Source organism: Monodelphis domestica, chromosome 4 (genome assembly GCF_027887165.1).
Source record: "Monodelphis domestica isolate mMonDom1 chromosome 4, mMonDom1.pri, whole genome shotgun sequence".
In the NCBI taxonomy this organism is placed as follows: Eukaryota; Metazoa; Chordata; class Mammalia; order Didelphimorphia; family Didelphidae; genus Monodelphis; species Monodelphis domestica.
Window position 1 is genome coordinate 454,417,053 of NC_077230.1, and position 21,128 is coordinate 454,438,180.

The following is a 21,128-nucleotide window of genomic DNA, read 5'->3' on the forward strand; positions in this document are numbered from 1 at the left end:
TCCCAATTATCTCTGGGATATTCTCTCTGTGTTATATCTATCTGGTCTCCCTCATCCCATTCCCATTTTTGTCTTTCTTAAAATCCCATAATCAATTTATTTCTTAACCATTCTCCCAATCTCCCTGTATTGTCTCCCCTCTCAGGCTTTCTCTTCCCTTATTGTCCCCCTCCCCAGGCTTCCTTCCCCAATATTCCTGAGACATTGGCATTCCCCAACCCAACTTACCTGGAAGTCAAAAGCCCTCATTCCCTTCTCCTCCCTCCCCAGATTCATGTTCATCATTATTTTATCCTCTTCACCCCAGTCCCATCTATCTTCAAGCTCTTTTCCACCCTTCATCTTTATCCCACCCTCATTCCTGTCCCCATCCTCCATCTTTATTTCAATCATGGTGCAGTGAAAAAAGGACTGAAGAGGATGGCAAACCAAATTGGGTCCAAATTCCAGGTCTGCTCCCTACTTCTCTTGGTGACCTTGGGCAGGTCCCTTCACCTCTGTGGGCCCAGTTTTCTCATCTATAAACTGAAAAGGCTTCAACTGAAAAGGCTAAAAGACCTCCAAGGTACCTTTCTGTTCTAAATGTCTAATTTTCATTGCCTGGGCCCCATTTAGGCTTAACCTTTCTGCTTTCCTCTTTCTTTGTGCTTCTCATAGTGTCACCCACCTCCAAGCTTTCATCTTTACCCCCATCCCCATCCTCTATATTTGTCTGCATTCCTAACCCACATTTACATAGCCCTTTAGGGTGTGCAGAATACTTTCCACACAAAGACCCTGGGAGCTGGGTCCTGCAGGTATTACATATTACAGATGGGGAAACTGAGGATTCCAGAAGTGATATGCCCAATCCAGGCACACCCAGGGACAGAGCTGAGATTTGACCCTTGTGTCTCCTGACTCCAGGGCTAGACTCTCCCTTACACTATGTCACCATCCCTGTCTTCAACCCATTCTCCCTCGTCCTCCATTTGTAATTCCATCTCCATCCCCCATCTTTATTCTCAAGCCCATCCAGACCCTTATGCCCTGTTCTCATGCTCCACTCCTGTCTCCTCCCCATCCTCCATCTTTGTCCCAGTCCCCATCCCCTTCCTCTTGAAGGCCATTTTCCCCAGAGCCCCCGGGCTGAGGATCAGACAGAATGGGATCCGGGTCTGCGGAGGGGGTCAGGAAACCGGAGCGACAGCATCTGGTGGAGAGACCCACGGACAGAGGCAAGGACACACAGACAAGGGCACGGGGACACGCAGCTCCAGCTTTCTCGGGCTCAGATGCTGATTTGCTTCCTCCCTCCCCCCACCGCAGGGGCCTAGAGCTCCCCCCTCCTGTCAAGTCCCCCAGGGCTGGGCAGCTCAGGCACGCACGGACACACACACACCTAGCAGCAGCGGCGGTGGCGGCGGCGCACTGCGGGGGCCTCCCACCCTGATGGGCCAGGCCTCAAAGGAGAGAGGGAGGTTATCTCTGATCCTTCCCCCTATCTCCCCCACTTTGCAGTTGGAGGGGCATCTCACACACACGTCCACAAGGTCACCCAGACACAGTCACACCCGCAATCCCAGCCACGGATCACGAGTACGTGAGCTGCGGGCTTTGGGGATCGCCAGTCACAGAGCGGAGGCACCAGCCACACTCTCACCCAGGCACCCGGAGGACAGCTCCCCACCTGAGCTCCCTGTGCCACGCACAGATACACAAGGCATGGCACAGCCCCGCAATGTCCTCCCCAGACCGCCAATGACACCCAGAGACACGCGACATCACACGGTCTCCCAATGTCACTCAGACGCGGATGCCCAGGGTCCCCTGCGAGCAGCCGCACACTGGCACACAGACCTCCGTCTCCACCACAAGCATGCATCATCACACACTCGTACCCACAGCATCGTCCCGGTCCCAAATCCCAGCCCATGGACACCCAGCATTGGCCCACCACCCCACAATGTCACACACACATGCACCCTCCGCCCCCCTCCCGGTCCGGGCACCTACCCCCATCCTGGCGGCTTCGCTAGGCCGGGGATCGGGGAACGGGGGCGGGGGCTGGGCTAGGGACTGGGGGCTCGGGACTCAGGGCTTGGGGTTCTGGAGCTGGGGCTCCGGATGCCGGGTGCGGGGCTGGGCTCGGGGTTGGGTCCGCGCGTCCGCTGCTCGGTCCGCAGAAGAGGCCGCCCGCCCCCCGCCTCCGCCTCCTCATATGGCCGGGTGCGAGGGGGGGGCAGGAGTCGGCCAATCGGAGGATCCGGAGTGATGAGTGGCATCCTGGGCCCCGCCCCTGGCACTGCAGCTGTCGTGGCGGCCTCCGCAGGAGGGGCAGGGAGGAGGGGGGACAGCGCTGCGGAGCCCCCGCCTCAGGCGCCTGGGATGCCAGGCTCCCCGGCCCCCGCCTCTCTTTCTCCCTCCCAAACTCACCCCCCCTTCCCGCCCAAGGGGCAGCCCCGGGAACCCTCTGCAGTGCGGGGAGACACTGATCAGGCCTGACAGTCACTTGGGGCAGACAAGCACAGACACAGAGACCTCGACAAGACATGCAGAGATACAGAGACAACTAAAGATAGAGAGATTCAGGGTCAAAGAGATAAGGAGATTCACAGGGACAGTGATGGAGACATGCAGGGAAGAAGTGACAACACAAAGGGAGAAAGAGACACGGAGTAAGAGAGACAGTCAAAAGTAGAGACACAGAAGCCAGAGGAAACAAAGACTCAGACTAGACAGAGACAGAGAGAGACAAAGAGAATTGCAGAGACCTAGAGAAACAAGAAGAAATGGGCAGAATTCAAGAGACAGAGACAGAGAAAAGAAAGACCAAGGGAGGCAAGAGGGAGACCAAGATAGTGAGAGAGACAGAGAGAGATGCAGAAACCCAGGGCAACAAGGAAAGACAGAACCAAGGAGACAGACACAGAGGGAGGCAGAACTAAGGAGGGGGTCAGAGACAGAAATAAAGAGAGGTAAAGAGACAGACACATCAAACAGAGACAAATCAGCACCTTGGATGATAGATAATATCTGGCAAACTCTTTTTGAACCCTTACTTTCCATCTTAGAACCAATGCTGTGTATTGGTCCCAAGACAGAAGAATAGAAAGGGCTAGGCAATGGGGGTTAAGTGACTTGACCAGGGTCTCACACAGCTAGGAAGCATTGGAGGCCAGATTTGAAAGCAGAACCTCCTGTCTCCAAGCCTGTTCCCACTGAGCCACCTAGTTGCCTCCTAGCAATTTTTTTCTATGGGTCCATTATGGGCAGGGCCCTTGGCTCAGCACCTTACAGAAAGAGAAAGGTGTGAGACTTTGTCCCTTGCCTTCTGAAGTATTACAGTTCTAGAATGAAGGATAAGAGGTAAACTACCAAGCAGGCTGTGTTGCCCTTAACCCCACCTCTACCCAGAAATGTTGTTCTCCCTCATCTACTCTTGCTCTCCACTCCCATATCCATTCCTCTCCAGTGAAACTTGTCATGTAAGAGGAACATAGATGGCAAATCAGAATAAGTCAATCATTGATTGATTGAACATTAGATCAGGAAGGGATAGCAGAACTTAGAATAGAACAGAGAATGACAGAGAATGCTTAGAGTATACGCCTTAGAACATGAAACCAGAAATTTGCAATAGTATTTAGCAAATGCTGGAAGAGTCCTTAGAACAAAGAATTCAGTAGCTCATTGTTGGAAGGGATCTCAAAAGTCAGTTTAGTCCAGCTAATACCTGAGAGAGCATTGAATCCTCTCTACAACATCCCACCAATGGTCATCCATCCCGGTGATGCTCAAAGATTTCCAATGAAGAGTGATCCAACTATCTCCTGAGGCAATCCATTCCATTTTAAGAGATGTCAGAATATTAAGCCTAAACTTGCCCCTATTCAGCTTCTGTTTATTCACCTCTGCCCTTTGAGGACAAACAGTACCAGTCTAGTCTTTCTTCTATAATAGCCCTCCAAGTATTTGAAGAGAACTATAATGTCTTCTCTTTTACAGGCAAAACATGCCCAATTCCTTCAACCAGTCACACATGGCATGATCTTTGGGATCTTGACTTTCTTGGTACCTTCTAGTCTCCTAATTATCGTCAACTTTCCTGAAATCCAGTGCCCAGCACTGAGCCCAGTTCTCCAAATATGGCCTTCCCAGAACAACAATGATCTTGCCTTCTGGTCCTGGTGACTGCCCCTCTCCATGAAGCCAGAGATGACCTTAGTTTTCTTGGCTGCCATTACATTATCCTGTTAAATGAAAACAGAAATGAACAAACACAAAGAACCCCTAGTTACAACTGGGATGAACAGTTTTTTTTTTCATCTGAGAATACAGCTATTCTTACTGTTCTCCCTAATTCCATCAGGTAGAAGACATAGTGGGAGAAGAAGTGTTTGCTCTACTGGAGAAGGCATAGAAGGGATGGCGGAATCGAGCCCCAAGATATAGACTGGGAGAGAGAGAAAAGGAGATGGCAACAGAGATAGAGACACAGCCAACCAAAGGCAGAAAAACAAAGATAGAGCACCCAGAGAAAGATACAGATAGGCAGAAGCAGAGACAGAGAGAGGCAGACAAAGACACACAGGCTGGATGGAGACATTCAGAGCACCCCCATTCCCAGAAAAGGCATGGGTGCTGCTGGTTGCCCAGGTAACAGTAGGCAGGCTACATTGAAGGGGTAGAAGGTTGTGAAGTGCTGTTACTATGGAAACCCAGAGACCTCTGTGGTCCAGTTCCAGGAAGCCCTATGCCTATCTTCCCCTAGTTGTTTTAGGAGGGTGGGAAGAAGAGGCAAGAATCTCCAACATGGCTTCTCCCTGCTTCTCATGTTGGGTCCAAAACATAAATAAATGAATAAATAAATAAATAAATATATATATATATGTGTGTGTGTGTGTGTGTGTGTGTGTGAGAGAGAGAGAGAGAGAGAGAGAGAGAGAGAGAGAGAGAGAGAGAGAGAGAATCAAATGAATTGCATATTTTGAACTGAATTGGAAGACTGAGTCGACTACTTGCTATCAATGCCACTATGAGCAAACCAACTCCCTTATCTGGGTCTCAGTTTCCACATCTGTAAAATGAATGAATTATACACAAGTCTTCAAAGGCCAGCTCTAAGGCTTTTGACTCATGGTGCCAAAAGAGAAGAGGGGCTGAGAAGTCTAGGTCTCTAAAAGAGTGGGGATGAGGGGGTAAATGCACCTAGGTACTAAGGAAGTTAAGGACTAGGTTGTCTACATTCCTGAAGGGAAGAAAACTGGAACTTTGCTTGGGGAAAATAAAAGGCAAAGCTAAATCCCTAGGCAAGGGAAGAAAGGCAAGAAGCATGGTGCAATGCAAATTTTATTTCAAGTCAGAAGGTCTAGTTGCTGCCCATTTAGCTTTGGGCAAGTCATTTCTTGAAAGGCCTCAGTCTCTTAATTGCAAAATCAGAAGGACAGACTAAGAGATCTCTATAAATCCTATGCCCCTATAATAATCCTAGCTTCATGTAAATCCTATGATTAAAATCACGTGGCCTACATACTCATGTTATTCACCTAAGATGGGATGTTCATATAGAATATCCACATGATCACAAGTCCAGAATATAGATGTGGTAAGCTCTCACACACATGCAGAAATACATGGTGATAAACCATAGAATACAATCCCATTTATATAGTCACAGGAGCACTCACTGACACCAGACTACAAAAGGACTGATGACTCTGCAGCCTCTCTCCTCTTTATGCAGAAGCTGCGGTGACACAGAGAGAAGAGAAGGTCACAGGGACAAAGCTGGGGATTTCTAAGGAGCTAGAGACCCTGGGGGAGACAGAGGGCAGCCACTGGCCCCAAGACAGAAACAGGTACTCAAAAGAGACAGTGGCTAAAAAAAAGAGGCACACAAGAGACATGAACAGGATCCCTACAGGATCAGATTAGGGAAAAGCAAGGAGACCTTGTGGTTCAGGACATGAATCAGGATAGTGGCTGCTCAGAGTGAGAACCCATTGCGTATGCAGTATCCCATCCAATCTAGCTGAGGGTTCTAATGCTTATAATGTTGGAGTGGAAGAGATTTATAGTGTGCAGGGGGAAGTAGTATGAGGAATGTGGTGTGTGGTTGTGGGATGTAAGATGGAAGGAATGGAGTACTCTAGTATGGCATGAAATACAGTGGTAGAGGGATAGAGAATGTGCTGTGGAGTCTATGCTGGGTAGGAAGCGTGAGGTTTGTAGGATGCTAAGTGGGGCAAGTCATGTGCGAAATTCAAGAATGTATAGTTTGTTGGGGGAGACATATGTCGTGAGGAGTGTGTGTGTTGTGGAGTGTGTGGGTGATGTGACAAGTGTAGGCTGAAGGGTCCAGATGTCTAGTGAATAAGATAAAAATGTCTGGGTGGGGTGAATGTATTTATATTGTATATAGGTGATGGATATATAGTGGGAGTTATGGGAGGTGTATAGTAGACCCACTCACTCCCAAGGCTTACATTCTCTGCAAATTCTGGCCCCTAACCTTGAAGTTGTTTCTGTCAGATGTGGTGCTGAATGGACAGCGACCTAGGTCCGGGGCCTGAGCCAAGATGGTTTGTCTTTTTGTTCATTCTCTTCTGCTCTTTCATTTAGCTTGTCCTCTTGGTCCTTCAGCTCACCCTTTCTCTTTCCATCATTCTCTTCCTTCCTGTCCCTCAGTCCCCCCCCATCTGTTTCTCAGTGTCTTCCTCCCAGTCCTTCCCTTGGTTCTGCTGTCTGTGTCCATTGGTTTTCCTTCCTTCTCCATATCTCTCTCTTCCTCCCTGTGTCTTGGACTCTGTCTACATCGGTTTCTGTCTTTTCACTTCTCCTTGTTCCCGACTCTAGCCTCTCTCTCTTTTCTCCTCAATATGACCTTCACTTGTCCTTTCTTTACTGCAGTTAAGTTTTCACAGAAAAATACTAGAGAGTTCTGGGGATGGAGGCGGGGCCCACAGAGATCTCCCTCCACCCACCGCCAACTGGGGAAATTATGATCTCGCTCCTCTCCACCCCACCTCCTTTGCTCTCAAGACACATAGAGACAGTCACACTCACATGAAGCACACAGAATTGCACAATCTCACAACAAGCCATTGTCACCAGTCTCACAAAAGGAGCACAACACACACACACACACACACACACACACACACACACACACACACGGGCCAGCACATATCCAGGTACATCTGGCCCAAACTTTATAAATGCCTGTGTTCATAACACAAAGTCACCCTCACACCAAATAGCAAAAGCAGAGCCCACATGGACCCCAAAAGCCCCACAATATATTACACACATCATAAAAAAATCATACATGTCACAAGTCACCCCCAGTCACACCCCAAACCATAGTTATTCCCAATAAATATTACACAACCACACTCAGGTGTACAAAATATTGTGGATCCGGTGGACTTGAATGGACGCCCACATACCGCCTTCAATGATTAATACCTCTGGGGCAAGTTTATTTGCTTTTTATTTCCCTGGCCTCAGTTTTCTTCTCTGTAAAATGAGGGAGTTGAACCAAAACAATTCTGAGGTACGATCTAGCTCCAAATCTGTGTGATCTCCCTCTCTCCACCCCTAACACAGCTCTGTTCCATCAAAGACCCCAGACGGTAATTTAGCTCTGTCTTTCTGATTCTGTGTGCCTGTCTACGTTCCCTCCAGCATCGGCCCTTTTTTCGGTGTCTATGGGCACTCAGCACCAGGGACAGTAGAGAAGGGCGGGGCGGAAGAGCCAGAATCTCGGTTGCCTACGAGACCGAAGCCCCTCCCCGCGCGCACGCGCACTCACACACTCACGCACGCAGGATAGAAAAGACAGGTTCTGCAGCGCGACTGCGCAGGGAGAAGATTTGACCCTACAACTCCGCCCTTCTTCTCCTGCTACTCGGAAAAGAATATGGGGCTGAGGGGACTGCGGCCGGAGGAACCTTCATCTGATCGCCTGCAGCCCGGGACTTTAGTCCTGGCCCTGCTACCCTCCCGAACCCGGGCGTCTTGATCTGACCCACAAACTCTTAGGCGCCCCCCACTCCCTTCCCCAGACACTCTGATCTCCCATTCTCCATCTTCCCAGAGTTCCGGGAGTCCATCTGCTCCACCAGTCCCCGCCCCTCTCAGCAAATGAGGCCTAGGCGTCCCCAGGGGTTGAGGTTTTCTTTGATTTTTTTATTCCAACGGGGACAGGGGGCTCGGGAGGGGGAGGGACAAGGGAGCCGCCGACCCCCTCCCTAAGGAGTGTCATAGAAATCCGGGGGATTCTCCCCAAAAATAGAGAAAGAGACAGAGACAGAGACAGAAAGCTTAGCCGGAGGTCCTCCCCCTCCTGCCCCAGGTTAGGTGGGGCGCTCAGTTCAGAGGGTATTTGGAAGTGGGGCCCCCGGGCATCCCCCAACCCTGCGGAGGGATTCAAGCATCCAGGCTCAGGGCCTCCACCTCCAAGACCCGCTCCTGCTCTCTGCTACGCCTTGACTAGTACACCCGGTGAAGGAAAGGGGGGGGGGAGGGTCCAGAGGGCAGGAGGGCTGCCCACTCCCCCAACCCCCAACCCCGCCCCCGACTGCCAAAGGGCGGTCTTGGGAGTCCGCAGTCGAAAATTCTCTTTCCGAGATGCTCCCTCCAGTGAAGAGAGGATGGGGACTCAACCACTTGGGTTCGCCTCCAGTCGGACCGCCCGGTCTCCCAGGTCACTTTCGCGAGAGGGACCGCCAGGCTCCTTGATCTCCCTCTAGTCCAGGTTGCACCTCTTGGGGTCAGGGGACCGGAGGCCTAGGTTCTTCTCAGTCTCGGCTGCCCAGAAGCCTGAGTTCTCCCCGAAGTCTGAGTTCTCGAGCTGGCTGCCAGCCCGCCCCACAGAGGCGGGGCGCTCACTCCTGCTCGGACAGCTCCCGGGGCGCCGGGGGCCCCGGGCGGGGCCTCGGGGGGCTCGTGGTCTCGGTCGGGGGAACCATTCCCCGAGTGGGCCCCCCACCTGCAGCCCGAAGGGCCTGAATGCGCCTACACTCGTGGCAGACGCGGACGTGAGTGCAGCCGGCCGGGGCCGCTGCCGGAGGCCGACCCGGGGGTCCAGGGTCGTCCAGTAGGCGCTGAGGGCCCCCATGCCCTCCGCCCGAATCTCCGCCGCTGGCACCCGCGGAGTAGAGTTTCCCGTTGCTCAAGCGCATCTCCCGGACCGCCCGTAGGGACAGGGCAGCCCGGCCCGGTACCCCCGGGTAGCGGCGACGGCGGCGAGAACGGGAGGTCTTGCGGCAAGACACGGCATGGCGGAGCTCCTGTAGCATCTCCTGGCACACGGAAACCTACGGGACGAGGCCCGATCAGGCTTAGCGCACCCCTTGCCCACCCCTCCTCCCCAACACTCAGCTGCTCCCTGTTCCTCTTTGTCTGCTCCCTTCTTCGTTCTCAGCTCCTACCTCTCTCCTCCCTGAGCCCGCCAGCTCTTGTTGCTCCCCTATAACCTCCCTCACCTTCTGGGTCTCCTCTCTGCCCTCCCTCATCTCCTGCCTCTGCTCCACGACCCCCCCCCATCTCTTCTCAGATCCGTCTGCTTTTCACCCACCCAGAAGCTCTGACTCCCCAGAGCTCTTCGAGGGAAGAAGCACTGTCCTGATGACATTCTTATACTACCAGCTCTAGCACAGTGTCTAGCACAAAGCAAAAATAATCATTGCCAGCATTTAAGCAGCATGTGCTAAGCTCTTATAACAAACGTCATCTCATTTGACCTTCACAATCCCCTCCCTTAAGTGCTATGGTTACCTAGATTTTACAGTCGAGGAAACTGAGGCAAATAATGGCTAAACGACTTGTCCAAGGTCACACAGCTAGTATGTATTTGAACTCGGGCCTTCCTGATTCCATGCCCACCTAGATGCCTCTTATTTATGTAAGCACTGAAAATGATTGTTGATTGATCTTTCGGTTGCCTTATTGGGGATTGTCTCTGTCACATATACAGGGACCTAAAGTCTAGAGTCCATCCTCATTTCACAGATGAAGAAACTGAGGCCCAGAGAAATTGAAGTAACATGCCCAAGATCACAAGCTAATAACAGTAACTTGGGAGGAGTGAATATCCCATGTCTCTACTGTGAGGGGTTTTGGGGGGGACATTCTTTTGGGGGATAAGACAAACTTGAATCTCAGGGGCCTGATCTTTCCCATCCACTCTCATTACCATCCCTTGAGATGGTAGGAAAATTGTAGTGCAAAGAGCAGCTGGGCTCAGCTTCCAGCTGTGTGACCCTTGGGTCTATCCATGGAGCCTCAATTCCATCTGTGGAATGAAAAGGCTAAATTTGCTGGTCTATAATGGGCCTTCTGGCTCAGCAAGGTAGGAATGCACTAGGTCATCAGGCAGCTTTCTGATTGGCTGAGAGGAAGTATGTATATGTGCAGGGGGGAGGGGTTGTAAAACAGACCAATGAATTGGATCCAGAATGCCTACAATGGCTGAATCCCAAATCAACCGGTGTTGGGAATTCGTAGGAAGAGGTGGGACTGAAACATTTGTAAAGGAAAGGTGGAAGGGAGGTGCAGAGTGGGGCTTCTGGAATAGGAAGAGTGAATTGCCTAAATTAGATGGAACTGTGGATAAAGTGTTGAGTTTGCAGATAGAAATTCTTGAATTCAAATCCTGTTACAGACACTTGTATGACCCTAAGCAAATCATGTTTCTCAGCCTCAGTTTCCTCATCTGTAAAATGGGGCTAGCCCAGAAGACAGAAGTATAGTAGCAAGAATATTGGACTTGCAGTCAAAAGAGACCTGGGTTCAAATCTGCCTCCAATACATACTGGCTGGGTAAGTCACTTAACCTATGAGTACCTTCAGCAGCTCTAAGACTATAGGCTGTAGAACAGAAGCATCTTTTAAAAAAAGTAAACCCTTATTTCCTAAGGAACAACTCAGAGATAGAAGAGAGGCGAGGGTTAGGCAACTGGGGTTAAGTGACTTGCCTAGAGTCACACATTGAGGAAGTATGTGGGGCCAAATTTGAACCCAGATCCTCCTGACTCCAGGCCTGGCAGTCTATCCAGTTTGCTATCTAACTGCCTCAGCAGAGGCATCTTGATAGGAGGAATGTTTTAACTGTTAATTTCCTACCAAAATAAAAATATAACCCCCACCATTATTACATGGTGTCCCAAAATTCTCAGTGTAGTTTTAAGCTATGGATAGTTCAAACTGTATATGTATACATGTCCCTATACATTATAGATATTTCTAGCTACTTCAGAAGTGTTTGGGAGGAAAGCATGTGTGTGTATGTGTGAAAGATTGCTAAATATGAAGGCACAGGACCTAAGCTCAAATTCTGCTACCTCTGTGAACTTGAACAAGTCTTGTAAACTCCATGGGATTCAGTTTCCTTACATGTAAAATCAGTGGGTAGCTACGTAATAAAGTGGATAGAGTGCTGGGCTTGGAATCAGGACCTGAGTTCAAATGTGATATCAGATATTCACTATCTGTATGACCCTGGGTAAGTGACTTAACAATGTTGGCCTCAGTTTCCTCATCTATAAAGTGACCTGGAGAAGGACATGGCAAATTACTCCAGTATCTCTGCCAAGAAAACCCCAAATGTGGTCACAAAAAAGTTGGACATGACTCAAAGGGCTGAATAGCATGTAAAACTAAGAGATGGTAGTAGGTAATTTCTAAGGTCCCTTGCAGCTCCAGATCTAGGATCATGAGTAATTTTTCCCTCTCTCTCTTGCCTGATTGAATAGAGAGCTGGTCTTGAAGTAAGTAAGCTGGTCTTGGATTCTTTCTGAGTCTTCTGTTACTCTAGACAAGACACTTAACATCTCAGTGTTCTAGGCAACTATAAGCCTAATTTGCACTAAAGGGTCTGACCCACATTGAAAAAGAGTTTCCTCATCTGAAAGTTCCTTATACCAAGAGAATCAAAGGTTCTGTCCTTATCCCTTTTCTTGTAAAGTGTGAATCAAATGCCACCTCTTCCAAGAAGCCTTCCCTGACCCCACTTCTCTTTCTACAACAAAGACTTCCTACAATATTTTGCTTGCAGCTCTCTGGTAGGCTTTTCTTCTCTCCATCACCAGGTCAGACCTAGGATTTCTCTGCTGAAAGAAATGGTTAAGGAAACTCCATTTTTCAATACAGATAGGTAGCTAGGCTGCAACTTAGAGACTTATTGAGCTGCCTAGAGCCTTGAGGGTTTAAAGGGACTTGCCCAAGGTCATAAAATCAGTTTATCAGAATCAGGATTTGAATCCAGTTCCTCCTGACTGAGGCAAGCTCTCTAGTGGATACACTAGGCTATGACTCTTGGCCAGTCAGCTAAGTGAAGCAGTAAATAACATGCCTTGGAGACCAGAAGACTTGAATTAAAATCCAACCTATACTAGCTATGTGGTCCTGGCCAAGTAATTTAAGTGTTTGCATCAGTTTCCTCAATTGTTGAAATGAAGCTAATAATAGCACCTCCTCTCACTTTCATTGTGAGGATCAAATGAAAAAATATTTGTAAAGCATTCAGCATAGTCCCTGACACATAGTAGGTGCTATATAAATATTTATTTCCTTCCCCTTCTGCCTCTTGGACTTGTGTGACATGTTATATCTTAGGTATCTGTCTGCAGTTCTGCAGAAAAAGGATTAGGTCTTGCCTAAATTCTCCACCTCCCCCCTAACAACTTGTAGCTCCACACCCAGCGGGTGCTTAATAAATGGCCACCATTTGGTATGATTTCCAAGGTCCAGTAAATCTCAAAAGCCCAGAGCCTAAGATTCTCTCAGCATGGCCCCTTCCCTGACTACCCTAGCTTACAACCCTCACTCCTGCCATAGTTTATGGCTTCAAGAATTCCTCGACCAAAAAACTTCTCCCCAGGAGGCTAGTGCTTTGTTGCTGAGCCCTTCTGCCCTTGGCCAGCTTGGTCCACAGACGCCAGACGCACCATCTGTCTCCAGGCCAGTCTTCAGAGCATGTCTAGCTTGGCAGGATCTGCTAGAGTTTCTGCTTCATGAACGGAGCCCTCAAAAACTCAAGGTCACCTCCACATCCCAAGCTATCAGAATAGGACTTTGAGGCTATTTTCTTCCCTAATAGACTGGTCGCCTTATTCTGATGAATTATTTCTGACTTCGTCCCAGTGATGGAGTGGGAAGAAGCACTCGAATTGAGTTGTTGCTTATCCCCTTTTGTTATGACCTTGGGGAAATCCCATCCCCCTCTCTAGCCTTATTTTCCTCACCTGCAAAATGAGGATGATTAAAGCAAAAGTTACTCCCAAGGGGGATAAGAGCTGTATTGAGGGCAACGTTAATGCAAAATTAATTTATAATTAATGTAATTGATTTATGATTAGTGTAGTGCCCTACTTAAAAGTCAGCTATTATTGTCACTCTCTCTTTTCCCTGGTAAATATTTCAACCTCTTGAGGGATCTGGGATTTCATTAGTGTGAGTATTCCCTCCCCTGATTCAGGTGTGAGCCCCTCCAAGCTTTAGTAAATCCCTCTTTATACTTTAGTAAATCCCTTTCAACTGTAAAATGGGGATAATAATAGTACTTCCCAGGGCCAGGGTTGTTGTGAGGATCAAGTGAGATAATATTTGTAAAGCACTTAGCACAGTGCCTGCTTAGTAGGTGTTTAATAAATGCTTCCTTCCTTCCTTCCTTCCTTCCTTCCTTCCTTCCTTCCTTCCTTCCTTCCTTCCTTCCACCCTCCTTCCCTTTCTCCCTCTCTTCCTTCCTCACTCCCTTCCTTCCTTCTTTCCTCTCTTCCTCCCTCCCTCCCTCCCTTCCTTCCTTCCTTCCTTCCTCCCTTCCTCCCTCCCTCCCTTCCTCCCTTCCTTCCTTCCTTCCTTCCTTCCTTCCACCCTCCTTCCCTTTCTCCCTCTCTTCCTTCCTCACTCCCTTCCTTCCTTCTTTCCTCTCTTCCTCCCTCCCTCCCTCCCTTTCTCCCTCCCTCCCTTCCTCCCTCCTTCCCTCCCTCCCTTCCTCCCTCCCTTCCTTCCTTCCTTCCTTCCTTCCTTCCTTCCTTCCTTTCTTTCTTCCTTCCTTCCTTCCTTCCTTCAGTTACAAGAGCATTAGTAGAGGTAGGGAGATAATCAGAGATGAAAGAGGCTGGTTTCTGAAGAAGCAGGCAAATCAGGGGATTTGACCTTGAGTATGTGAGGATATGAAAAAGGTGTCATGGGTCAAAGAAATATAAGGAGATCTATGAAAGGGGGTCTCAAGGCTAAGGTTTCTTGAAAGCAGGATCAGGGTCTGATCAGGGTATGAGATTCAGGGAAGCCTAAGGAAAGAATGACTGTATCCTTGATAGAGCATGATCCAGGACTCATCAAAATGTGTAGAACCCGGGCAGCTGGGTGGCTCAGTGGATAGAGAGCCAGGCTCAAAGGAAAGAGGTCCTGGGTTCAAATCAGACATCAGATACTTCCTAGCTATGTGGCTCTGGTCAAGTCACTTAACCCCAACTGCCTAGTCCTTACTACTCTTCTGTCTTGGAACACGGTATTGATTCCAAGATAGAAGGCAAAGGTTTAAACAAAAAGAAAAATGAATGGGAACTTGGTTATGGAGGCACAGGTGTCTGAGAGCCTGGAGTCTGGTGGGAGAAGCTGGCTCTGAAAGGGAACAGAAATCAAGAGAAAGGTTTTAGTGGAACCTTAAATACAGAAAGAGGAAGTTAGATCAGGATCAGAGAATTTAGAGATGGAAGGTACCTTAGATCAGAGGTTCAAAAATGTAGGTCCGGAAGAAGCTAACTGGTCTTACCCTTTGTTTTTATGATGAGGATTGGAAGCTCAGAGGTTAAGTGACATGACTGAGATCCTATATGGAATAGACACTACAGGGAGATCTGTACCCCAGTCCTCTGCCTCCTCAAGCCACTTCCCTCATTTCAGCAGACCTCCTGCCTCCATGCTGCCTCCAAGATCACTGGATGCCACTCCCTTATATTAAGAATGTGGAAACTAAGACCCATCTGAATAAGTGAGTTCTACAGCACTTCATAGAAGCAGGAAATGCCAAAGACCCTCATTTTATAGAAAGAATTAAGGCTTAAAGAAGTTAGGACAGAATTTAAGCACCTGGAGGACAGGACTATTTCATTTTCTCCTTATGAGACCATTGCCTAGCACAGTGCCTGACCCTGAATAAAAGCTTATGGAATGATTACTTTTCTCATGAGGAAAAGAAATATGAATTTTCTGTTGGATGGCAGGACTCAAACAGTAGTCATTCATAAGTCAATGGTAATATCATCAGGGGTCTCTAGTGGTGGGAACCCAGGGATCTGTGCCTCAACCTACTTAAGATTCTTTTAAACCAATGGCTTGGATGATGGCATGCCTATCAAATTTGCAGAAGGCACCAAGTTGAGAAGGAGAGCTGACACACTAGAAGACACCATTCAGATCCAAAAAAGTCTTGATTAAGTTAGTGCAGTGGGCTGAATTTAATAAGAAGAAATTAAATAAGCTGTAGTCTTAAACAAACAACAAAAACCAAATTCACAAGTACAAAGTGAGAGAGGCTTAGTCAGATAATAATTTATCTGAAAAAGATCTGGGGGATTTAGTGGACCGAAGGCTTAATATGAATCAGGAGTGGAATGTGACTCTCCAAAATGTCCAATATGATCTTGGGCTGAATGAAGAAAATTGCTTATAAGAGTAAAGAAGTGATAATCTCTGTGTACTCTCCCCAGGTCAGACCACACCTTGAGTATTGGGTTTGGTTCTGGGCACAGGAATTTAAAAAAAAAAAAAGGACATTGACAAACTGAGGAATGTCTGGAGCAGGGAAGCCAGAATGCTCAAATGTCTTGAGTCCCTGTCACATGAAGATCAGTTTAGGAAACTGGGAATGCTTCTCCTGGAGAAGAAGGGCAGGGCATAAGAGCTATATTCCCGTAGATGAAAGGCTGTCAAGTGGAAGAGAGATTATACTTGTTCTATTTGACCCCAAAGGGCAGAACTAAGGAGTGGAATAAGAATGGAGATTGCAAAGAGTTTTCCTCTTTGTCACCTGGATGTAAAAAAAAAACAACAAAACCCTTTATAACAATCAGAGATGTTTGAAAGTAGAATGGGCTTCCTCAGGATGTGTTGGGTTCTCCTTCCATGGAGCTTTTAAGTCAGAGCCTGGCTGACTACTTGCTAGGTAAGTCATGGTGGAAATTTCTTTCTAGAAAAGTTTGGGTTAAATGGCCAATAAGGTCCCTCATAACTCTCAAATTCCATGATCCTGTGGATGAGGTGACTTTCCCAAGCCTGCAAAGCTGTTAAATGCCAGAGCCAGGATTTGAACTCAGATTCTCTGAAAGGACAGTTTTTCCACTACATCACAGCTGTGCTGTAGGGTAAGGTTCCTGATCTCTATTACTTGACAATTCTGTGCCTTATACACTTGGCATTCTTTTATTTCTTTCTCTTACTCACTAATAAATACCTACTGAAAATCTCACCCTGTCTCAGGTGACCTTTACATCCTCTCTGAGGATGTAAAAGATCTAGAATGTAAGATTAGAGAAACCAGAGAAGCGCAGGTAGATCCAGACCTAGCTGGTCTACTTTGTACCTTGGGACTGATTTCCTTCCATTTTCTTTGCTCCTCTAACTTCACCTCTGTCTTCTGTCTCTGTCTCTGTTTCTGTCTCTGCCTCTCTCATTGCCAGTTTCTCTCTGTGTGTTTCTCTCTGTCTCTTTTTCTCTATCTCTTTTATTCTTCCTCTTTGTTATTTTCTCTACTCTTTTCCTCTCTGCTCTATTCACCACCTTTGTATTTCCTCCTTCCTTTTGTTCATTTACCTCCTCTCACAATTCACTCTGCAGCCTCCTCAATCCTCTGTCTGTCTTCTTCATCGATTCACTTTCTATTTCTTCTTTCCCCTCCTTTCTCTTCTTTTTTTCCTCTCTTCTGTTCTATCACTTCTATACTTCCATTTTCTTCCTTCTCTCTCCATTCCCATGTCTTATTCTCTGCTCTTACTCTCCGTGTCTCTCCACATACCCTGTCCCCCATCCTCTTGAATCCTTGGGCCCTCACCTCCTCGGACTCTGCCGATCTCCTTGTGGACCACACAAACTCCATGACAGCAACGAAGACCGCGATGATGAGGCCACAGATGAGCACCACAAATATTCCACCAATATTCTCCATTCCCAGCCCTGGAGAAAAATAGATAAGGGCCCAAGGAGACACAGTGGGTTCAAGACAAGGGCAGGGTCTAGGGTGAGGTGACTAGTGGGATGGGGGGAACACAGACCTTTGGCCCGATGATCCTCCTCCTTTGGACACCGGCCCCCTTCCCACCACTTTCGCTTTAGGATCTCCAATCGGTTGTTTTCTTGCAGTTGCAAGATGGCCAGTGTGATCTCATCCCGGAATGGGGAGCCTGGAAAGGGAAAGAAAAGGTGTCTAGGTCCCTTCTGTGTTTACAAATCCTACCAGGGCTCTTGTTTCTGATCCCTAATATTCCTCACCTTCAATGTTCTTCCAAGTTCCTTCCCTCTCTCATTCCCCATCTCTCTAGATTCTTTGGATCCCTATGGTATCTATCCCTTCCTTGGTTCATATTTCTTACACTCTCCATTTTGTCCCTCTCCTTCTCCTTTCTCCTATGTCTATCTCTCCCATCTCCCACAATCCTAATCCTCTAATATGGCATAGCTCCTAACCCTTAAAACTTTCTCTGTATCTCTATTCCTTCAGTTTCTTCTCTTACCCCCATCTCTCCAACCCAAATTCCCCCTGTATCCTTTATCCTTCTATTTTTCATCCCTATTCAAACCATGTGTCTACATCTCTGGTCTAGATGCTGTAAATTCCATCTCTATGTCCTCCATACCTCCATCCTCCATTTCCACATTCCCTATCCTCCTATCTCCATCCAGATTTTCCCATCTAATTCAAGAAATATTTATTAATTGTCCACAATATGCAAGGTCCTGTGCTAGGCTGCCCATCTGTAGGCATCCCACTTGCTATACTGTGTAGTGACATAGGCTATATGGTGTATAGAAGGCATACACACACCCTTTGAGAAGCAGCGTGTGTACCTCTCCACTTGGGAATTCTATATGTGTCTACTCTTCCCACTGCTATTGCATTTATTTATGGGAGAGTACACACAAGAGTTATGGAGGAGTTATTTCATTGCAACTGGTCTTCATATGTCAATTTAATAAGTGTCTGTGCTTTGAGCTAATTGCATCTCAGGTGAATAATGGAAAGGTAAACACAGTTATGGGGACTTGTGAACTAGGATCGTTTTAGGAACATGAAACCACAGAGTACCTTCAACCTGGCTTAGTCAGCCTTCCACTCTCGGGACCCAACCCATGAGGGCGAGTCAGGGCTAATGAGGTAGACTAGAATCAGATTAGAGTGTTCATAGAAAATGGCATTTTCTATGAGGAAAAGTTCAAAATGTCCTCAGGTATTATCACACTGGTCCTCTGGGTTACACCCAGTGAATGTTGTTGTCATTGTTGTCATTGTTGTTCAGTTATGTCCAACTTTTTCCAACTCTTTGTGACCTCATTTTGAGTTTTCTTGGCAAAGAAAAGAAAGCTGCATTTCCTTGTGCAGCTCATTAAACAACAACAACAAACACTTACCTTCCTTCTTAGAATCAATACTATTTATTGATTCCAAAGCAGAAGGGCAGTAAGGGCTAGGCAATGGAGATTAAGTGACTTGCCCAGGGTCACACAGCCAGGAAGTGTCTAAAGCCAGATTTGAACCTGGAATCTCCCATCTCAATTCACTGAGCCACCTAGCTGCCACTTATCTGGCTCATTTTACAGATGAGAAACCAAGGCAACCAGAAGAGATTAAGTGACTTGCCCAGGGTCACACAACCAGTATTTGTCTGAGGTCAGTTCTGAACTCAGGAAGATGAGTCTTCCTGATTCCAAGTTCAGTGCTCTATCTACCTAGCTGCCCCTAGGATTCATTTGGCTACCTTGACACAGAATTCCCATTTTGGAAGAAACCATAGTCTATTTTGCAAATCCCACTACAGCCAGCATGACAAATGACTAGCCAGCCTTTGCTCAAAGACCTCCATTGAGAAAGAACCCAACACCTCCCAAAAGTAGTCTATTTCACTTCTGCATGCCTCTAACTGTTAGCAAGTTTTCCCCTTGCTTCAAGGCCTTATTTTCCTCTTTGCACTCTCCATCCACCCCCTCTGGAACCAAAGAAAATAGGTCAAAGATCTAACAATCATAGATTTAGAGTTGGAAGGGATCTTAGAGGTCATATAGTCCAACACCTTCATTTTACAAATGAGGAGACTGAGGACCTGAAAAGATAAACTTCTTTCTCAATATATGGTAGATGGCAAAGTTGGAACTTGACCTGGGGTTTTCTGACACCAAATCCAGTTCTCATTCTATACTGTCCTTCTGCTTAATAATTTTCCCTCTCTTCTTTTCCATACTAACCATCTCTACTTCTTGATCTCATGTTACTCATACTTCCCCTGTCCCTCCATTCCCCATGTCTTTATCATCTACATATATCCATTTCCCATGACTCTTCTATAATTTCTATCCATATCCTTCATTCACTCTCTGATATCCCCATATTCAGATCTACCCTGCCAGTTTAGTTCAGTTCAATGTTTTAAAGCACCCAGTATGAAAAACACATCATATTAGGAGCTGAGAAAAGAAAGATAAAATGAAAGCCATTCCTGTTCCCAAGGACCTTATATTCCAGGTACTTGCTCTCAATCTCCAAATGTTCATTTCTTAATTCACCCACCTCCCAATCCTATGTCTCTACATTCTTTGCTCTCCCTCTTCACATGACCATCTATCTCCTATCACTCCATGGCCCATCCTCCCCCCAGTAACTAATGTCTCTGGAATCAGAAGACCTATGTTCAAGCCACCTTTGATTATTACTACCTGTGTAACCTTAGGCAAGTCACTCAAACTCTCAAACTCAGTTTTCCTGTATGTAAAACAAGGAAAATTAAATTTAAATTTAAATGCCCTCTAAATTCTAAATCTAGGCATCTATAATGCCCCCTGCCATCTCTAACTCATCTGTCTATCCCCTTGTAACTCCTACAATCTAACTTCTTTCCTTCTATTTTCCTCACAGTTCCTACCCTCCAGTCCCATATTTCAGAATCTCCAGGTATCCCCTATCTTTCTGTCTTCTAATCTCCATTTCCTCCCATATCCATCTTCAATACTCCTCCCATCTGTCAGGACTCCACCTCATTTTCCTGTTTCTCCCACCCCTTAATCTCCCATCTCATTATCCCCCCTATGTTCTTTACCTCCCCAACCCTGTGCCCCTACTTAATGCCCACATTCCTGGGTGGGTCTCCTAAGGCCCATAGGGCCATCACGTACCCAGTGGCATGCCGATGCCATAGCCCTTGGTATCGAGGAGGCCCCCAATCTGAGTGAGGTTGCAATTGAGGCGCCTGTGGTACTCGTTCATGGTGGATTCCAACAAGAAGGCATAGCGGGAGTTGAGGACTCGGGCAATGCCTTCCTCTGTGCTCTTCACAAACACACTGGGCTGCTTGGACTGCATGTAGTTCCACATTCGCTGGTATGTCTGGTATCGAGAGTTCTGGCCAATGTAGAAAGGTGGGGGGAGGAGCATTATAGCAATGCCATGGTCCTCTGGCACCTCTGTGCCCCATTGCCCTGTAGGAGTCTTTTCCTCTGATCTCCCTCTTCCTCTCCAAGCCCTCCTCAATCTCTCCATCCCAGTCCCCTTCCCAAAGAGGAGCCTTCTCTGATTAACCCATTCCTCCATATCACTTTTTGTGTCTGTGAACTTGTTTATACTTTTATAACTTCATTTCAATATAATTTGTTTATTTTTAATCCTATGTTTTATCTTCTACATTAAAAAACACAGACTAGAAAAGGGGTCTGTAGACTTCATCAGACTGATGGTCAAAGGGGTCTTTGATTCAGAAAAAAGTAAGAATTTGCCTTAGTTAGTAGCTTCCAAAAATTTGAAGCACCAGGTCAGACCATTTCTTTCCCATAATACCATCTTCTTCCCAAGGCCACAAATATCCCAGAAACTAGTGAAGATTCCACAGGGTTGTGCTACTTTCCCCAACTTGGACTGAGGGATTTCTAAGAGCTATAAT

The 21,128-nt window shown here is 47.2% G+C and overlaps 2 protein-coding genes across 6 annotated transcripts in view; both read right to left on the minus strand.

Moving 5' to 3' along the window:
* The window catches only part of ATP1A3 (ATPase Na+/K+ transporting subunit alpha 3), a 28,935-nt gene extending 26,649 nt beyond the window's left edge, over positions 1-2,286 (minus strand). The window contains exon 1 of one of the 2 annotated variants that reach the window (XM_056797024.1): positions 1,996-2,286. In XM_056797024.1, the coding sequence (XP_056653002.1) occupies positions 1,996-2,001 (6 nt within the window). In that variant the 5' untranslated portion in view covers positions 2,002-2,286. The remainder of the gene's footprint in view (positions 1-1,995) is intronic. The other variant, XM_056797023.1, reaches the window with a different exon arrangement.
* Positions 2,287-8,151: 5,865 nt separating this feature from the next.
* The window catches only part of GRIK5 (glutamate ionotropic receptor kainate type subunit 5), a 34,415-nt gene continuing 21,438 nt past the window's right edge, over positions 8,152-21,128 (minus strand). For all 4 annotated transcript variants that reach the window (XM_056797025.1, XM_056797026.1, XM_056797027.1 and 1 more), the window contains 4 exons: positions 20,368-20,593; positions 17,259-17,387; positions 17,039-17,160; positions 8,152-9,302 (listed from right to left, as the gene is read on the minus strand). In XM_056797025.1, the coding sequence (XP_056653003.1) occupies positions 8,871-9,302; positions 17,039-17,160; positions 17,259-17,387; positions 20,368-20,593 (909 nt within the window). In that variant the 3' untranslated portion in view covers positions 8,152-8,870. The remainder of the gene's footprint in view (positions 9,303-17,038; positions 17,161-17,258; positions 17,388-20,367; positions 20,594-21,128) is intronic.